The sequence below is a fragment of the Taurulus bubalis genome (genome assembly GCF_910589615.1).
Source record: "Taurulus bubalis genome assembly, chromosome: 20".
NCBI classification, from domain to species: Eukaryota; Metazoa; Chordata; class Actinopteri; order Perciformes; family Cottidae; genus Taurulus; species Taurulus bubalis.
In genome coordinates, this window is record NC_136608.1 from 18,099,441 (window position 1) to 18,104,440 (window position 5,000).

General features: G+C 48.4%; 1 protein-coding gene across 1 annotated transcript in view; it reads left to right on the forward strand.

Annotated features, from left to right (window-relative positions):
• ptprb (protein tyrosine phosphatase receptor type b) overlaps window positions 1–5,000 on the forward strand; it is a 30,085-nt gene that overhangs the window by 12,379 nt on the left and 12,706 nt on the right. Inside the window, exons 11-23 of the mRNA XM_079236221.1 lie at window positions 366–632; window positions 749–807; window positions 1,179–1,383; window positions 1,493–1,590; window positions 2,058–2,223; window positions 2,316–2,446; window positions 2,902–3,049; window positions 3,161–3,430; window positions 3,509–3,684; window positions 3,856–3,994; window positions 4,240–4,340; window positions 4,660–4,825; window positions 4,907–5,000. The exon at window positions 4,907–5,000 is cut by the window's right edge and continues 188 nt beyond it. Of these exons, the coding sequence (XP_079092347.1) occupies window positions 366–632; window positions 749–807; window positions 1,179–1,383; window positions 1,493–1,590; window positions 2,058–2,223; window positions 2,316–2,446; window positions 2,902–3,049; window positions 3,161–3,430; window positions 3,509–3,684; window positions 3,856–3,994; window positions 4,240–4,340; window positions 4,660–4,825; window positions 4,907–5,000 (2,020 nt within the window). The remainder of the gene's footprint in view (window positions 1–365; window positions 633–748; window positions 808–1,178; window positions 1,384–1,492; window positions 1,591–2,057; window positions 2,224–2,315; window positions 2,447–2,901; window positions 3,050–3,160; window positions 3,431–3,508; window positions 3,685–3,855; window positions 3,995–4,239; window positions 4,341–4,659; window positions 4,826–4,906) is intronic.

A 5,000-nucleotide genomic window follows, 5' to 3' on the forward strand; every position in this document is an offset into this window, starting at 1 on the left:
AGAGTTCCTTTTAAATAAACTCAAGTTTCTCAAATCCCTAAAAGAATCATAAACTTTTTGAATCTCCACTATGAATGTAAATATAGCTTTAAACTTTATTAATTATTATTACTATTATTTTTAAAGTGTTATTTTATTTAATGAGGTACGCTTATTGGATTTACAGAACCCTCCACTTTCATTTTGTATTATAATAATAATAGTGAGGATTTTATTTGTACAATTTAGTATAATTATTTACATTTTATGAGATGCAATTATTGAGCTTACAGAACTCCTAACTCTAATGTTGTATTACTCATAATTATATATCATTTAATGTAAATGAAACCTTCTCTGGACTCACGTTGACCTCTGACCCTCAGCCCCCGCCTCGGTCTCCGAGGTGTCGGCCTCTAACGGCGGCCGGTCGGACGTCCTGCGGGTGTCGTGGCGCCCGGCGGCCGGCGTGGTGGACGGCTACACGGTCCGTCTCCGGGACGGGACTCGCACCGTGCACGCGCTGGCCGTGTCGCGCTCCTCGCCGCCCGAGTGCTCCTTCAGCTCGCTGGTCGCCGGGCGGCTGTACTCCGTGGTCATCGTGTCGAGGAGCGGCGGCCTGGAGAACGCCACCGCGGTGCCGGCGCGCACACGTGAGGACGCTTTGCTCACCACTTCACTTTGACTTCTTTATTTCACAGGTTAAAGGAACCAAAGCGATTCAGGAAGTGAAGTAACGATATACTTTATTTATTTATTTATTTTGTAGAACCGGCCACCGTTCAAAACCCAACAGCTGTTCACTCTGCAAGAGACGACTTCCTCAAGGTGAGCTTGTCTCTCAGATAAACATGTTCATTATACAATTATAACACAACAGTTAAAGTGGACTCAGAAGCATTTATTCCCAGGTGTACTGGACTCAGAGCCGTGTTGCGTTCAGGTGTACTGGATTCAGAGCCGTGTTGCGTTCAGGTGTACTGGACTCAGAGCCGTGTTGCGTTCAGGTGTACTGGACTCAGAGCCGTGTTGTGTTCAGGTGTACTGGACTCAGAGCCGTGTTGTGTTCAGGTGTACTAGACTCAGAGCCGTGTTGTGTTCAGGTGTACTAGACTCAGAGCCGTGTTGTGTTCAGGTGTACTGGACTCAGAGCCGTGTTGTGTTCAGGTGTACTGGACTCAGAGCCGTGTTGTGTTCAGGTGTACTGGCGCCACGCAGCCGGGGACCTGGACCGCTACGTGGTTCTGATCCGGTTCAACAACAGCGTCCTGCAGAACCAGAGCGTCTCCGCCGGACACAACGAGTGCGTCTTCTCGTCGCTGTCGCCGGGCAGACTCTACACCGTCACCGTGGAGACCTGGAGCGGGGACTACGTCGCCAGCGTCTCCACCGACGGACGCACATGTGAGGCTTGTTATGCTTATTGTTACATTCATTATTATGTTCATTATTGTATTCATTCCTCTTCGTGTCTCCATCGCTGATGAGTTCAACGTTTTCCTTTTTCCTGAAGTTCCCGCGGCGGTCGGGAATCTGTCGCTCAGCAACGCGGGAACAGGTGAGCTGTCCGTCACCTGGAGCCCCGCCCCCGGAGACGTGGACCACTACGAGGTGTGTGAGACGAAATCAATATGGATTTACTTCATATGTTTCAGACTTTCAGTTTTTCTCTCATCTTGTATTATTTTATTGCTAACATTATCTATGAAGAAACATTTAAACTGTGATCATAAGTATTTATTACCATTTAAACTGTGATCATAACTATTTATTAACATATATATTGTGATCATAAGTATTTATGAACATGTACACTGTGGTCAGAAGTATATTTATGATGAACTGTGGTCAGAAGTATATTCATGATGAACTGTGGTCAGAAGTATATTCATGATGAACTGTGATCAGAAGTATATTTATGATGAACTGTGGTCAGAAGTATATTTATGAACATGTACACTGTGGTCAGAAGTATATTTATGATGAACTGTGGTCAGAAGTATATTTATGATGAACTGTGGTCAGAAGTATATTCATGATGAACTGTGGTCAGAAGTATCCTCTGGTCCTCGTCTCAGGTGACTCTGCTCTTCAACGACACTCGCGTCTTCCCTCCGGCGGCGCTGGGCAGCGCGGCGCGGCGCCACCGGCTGACCTCTCTGACCCCGGGGCGCCTCTACAAGATCGTGGTGTCGACGTTCAGCGGCCCGAACCAGAGAGCGCAGTTCATCGAGGGTCGGACAGGTGAGGCGCCGAGGACGCACCTGGGTTCAGAACACCTGGAGTCCGGCTGGTCTGTTGGGTTTTGTTGCTGAACCCGGACTCTTCCCCTCCAGGTCCCAGTGCAGCCGGGAACCTCCACCTGGCTCCTCGGGCCGGACTCACGGACTCTGTCGCCGGGCTGCTGGTCTCCTGGACTCCTGGAGACGGAGACCTGGACATGTACATCGTCTCCTTGTCCACCGCGGTGAGTCCAGCCGCCTTTATGTGATATACACAGTTATTTTGTGTGTAATAGACTTAAAGGTACGAATGTGAAAAATACTCCATGACAAGTCAAAGTCCTGATTCAAATCGTACTTAAAAGCGTCTTTTCAATAACATCTTTTAGCCTTTTGTTGGTTCAGTAAGTGAAAACTCAAGGAAAAACAATTTTTTTTTCTCAGTAAAAAAGTGTCGTCTGCGTGACTCTGAGAAGAATTGTTTAAAAAACAAAACGATATTATGTAAAAAAAGAAGAACAAAAAGGGGCCTACAGTTGATCCCTGAGGAACTCCACGAGAGAGAAATGAAGAGAAACTACATGTGATTGATGCTTCCGTTTGTAACTGAAGAGACAACAGCTTCACCGATTGATCGATCGATGGATAGGTGGTGAATTGATCGGCCCATGAATATTGTGTTGTCACTTCCTGTCTCCAGGACGGCGTCGTCATCGAAACCCGCCCCGTCCCGAAACACGTCTCCTCCCTGGACTTCCTGGATCTGACTCCAGGCCACGCCTACACCATCACCGTCCAATCACTGAGCGGGAAGCTGACCAATAGCAACACAGCCGCCGGCAGAACCGGTGAGACCCCCGCCCCCGATTGATCGATTTAAATTATAGAGAAAAACTGCGTTCGATATTGATATTGATGATCGTTGTTTTTTGTTGTTTTTTGTTGTTTTTGCGCTCCAGCTCCGGCCAGAGTCACAGCCCTGCAGGCGGACAACGACCACACCACCCACAGCCTGACCGTGAGCTGGGAGAGGCCCGTGGGCGTGTACGACGGCTACCGCCTGCAGCTATTGGACGAGGCCGGCGCCCTCCTGGCCAATCGGTCGGTCTCTGCGGGGAGTCGCAGCGAGCGCCTGGAGGGCCTGACGTCGGGGACGTGGTACGGCGTGAAGGTGGCGACGCTCAGCGGCGGCGTCGCGTCACTGAGCGTCGCCGCGGAGGGACAAACCCGTGAGTCGCGACGTCACGACGCACAATCGATCGGTTTCTGATCTATTGATTACTAACGGCTTACATTCACCGCTTCAGGGCCGGCTGCAGTCAGCAATCTGACCGTCACCTCGTCCAACACCTCCTCGCTCTCCTTCTCCTGGCGTCCCTCCCAAGGTCACGTCGACCGCTACGACCTGTCGCTCTACGCCGTCGCAGAGGCGACAGCCAATCACAGGCCGGAGATCGCCGGCAGCAGGAAGGAGCATCGGCAGGTGGGACAGATTCAACGTGAAATAAAACTTATTATATAGAAGTAAACATAGACTATTTGAGAAATGTATACTTTTCTTTAGTGTCAGTGGAGAAAACAATGCTGATACTTTGATGTAATTGTATTTCATATATATATAACATGGTGGACTGTGCTGCAGGCGCTGGGCGAGCCGGTGGACCTGCAGAAAGTGGGTCCAGCTGCAGACAGCTGTGTTTTCACCGGGCTGCGAGCAGGAAGTCTGTACCGACTGCAGGTGGTGAGCTGGAGCCGAGACATGAGCAGCGACTCCGCTGTGATGGCCAGAACGGGTCAGTAAGAGACGTGTTACCACTTGAGGAGCCTTTAAACATGTTGCTATCACTTTAAGAGCCGTTAAATACGGTGTTTTCATTTTAAGAGGCTTTAAATACAGTGTTACCACTTTAAACACGGTGTTACCACTCTATGGTCTTTTTATCAGTTATCTTTTTTTTCTCTCTACATTTTCATTCATCATCATCATCATCATCATCATCATCATCATCATCATCATCATCATCATCATCATCATCAGTCCCGTCTCCAGTGTCGTCTCTTGAGGTTCAGAGTTCAGGGCGGACGGACAGACTGTCGGTCAGCTGGCAGCACGGAGAGGGAAGCTGCAGCCGCTACCAGGTCCTTCATCCTTATTATTATTATTATTATTATTATTATTATTATTGTTATTATTATTATTATTATTATTATTATTATTATTATTATTATTTATCTAGTTAGCTGGTGAAGAGATGCAGCTACTGTACACAGAGTGTGACTAGTACATTTAAGTACACATTTTAGGTACTTCACTTATTTTCATTTGCTACTTTCGATGATATCTAAGTATATATAGTAATTTTTACTGTACTACATCTCAGAGCTACATGTTGTACTTGTACTCCACTACGTCTCAGAGCTACATGTTGTACTTTTACCTGTGTCTTTGTGTTTTCAGGTGGTCCTGTACGACGGCTTTGGAGCCTCTCTGGCAGCCCAGATGCTGGGGGCGGAGCTTGAGAGTCACATGTTCTCAGGGCTCGTCCCTGGTAGGCTGTACCGCGCTGAGGTCATCACACACAGCGGGGAACTGACCAATAACATCTCGGCATTCGGGCGCACCTGTGAGTCAGATAGAACCGCAGTTAACGAGTAAACATCGACCGTTCACATCAACAGCTAACGTTGTTGTTGTCCTCCTCCAGCTCCGGAGCGGCCCACTCACCTGTCCGTCAAGCAAGGCCCGACCAATGACACGGTGGAGCTGTTGTGGTCTGGTCCCGCCTCCGGAGACTACGA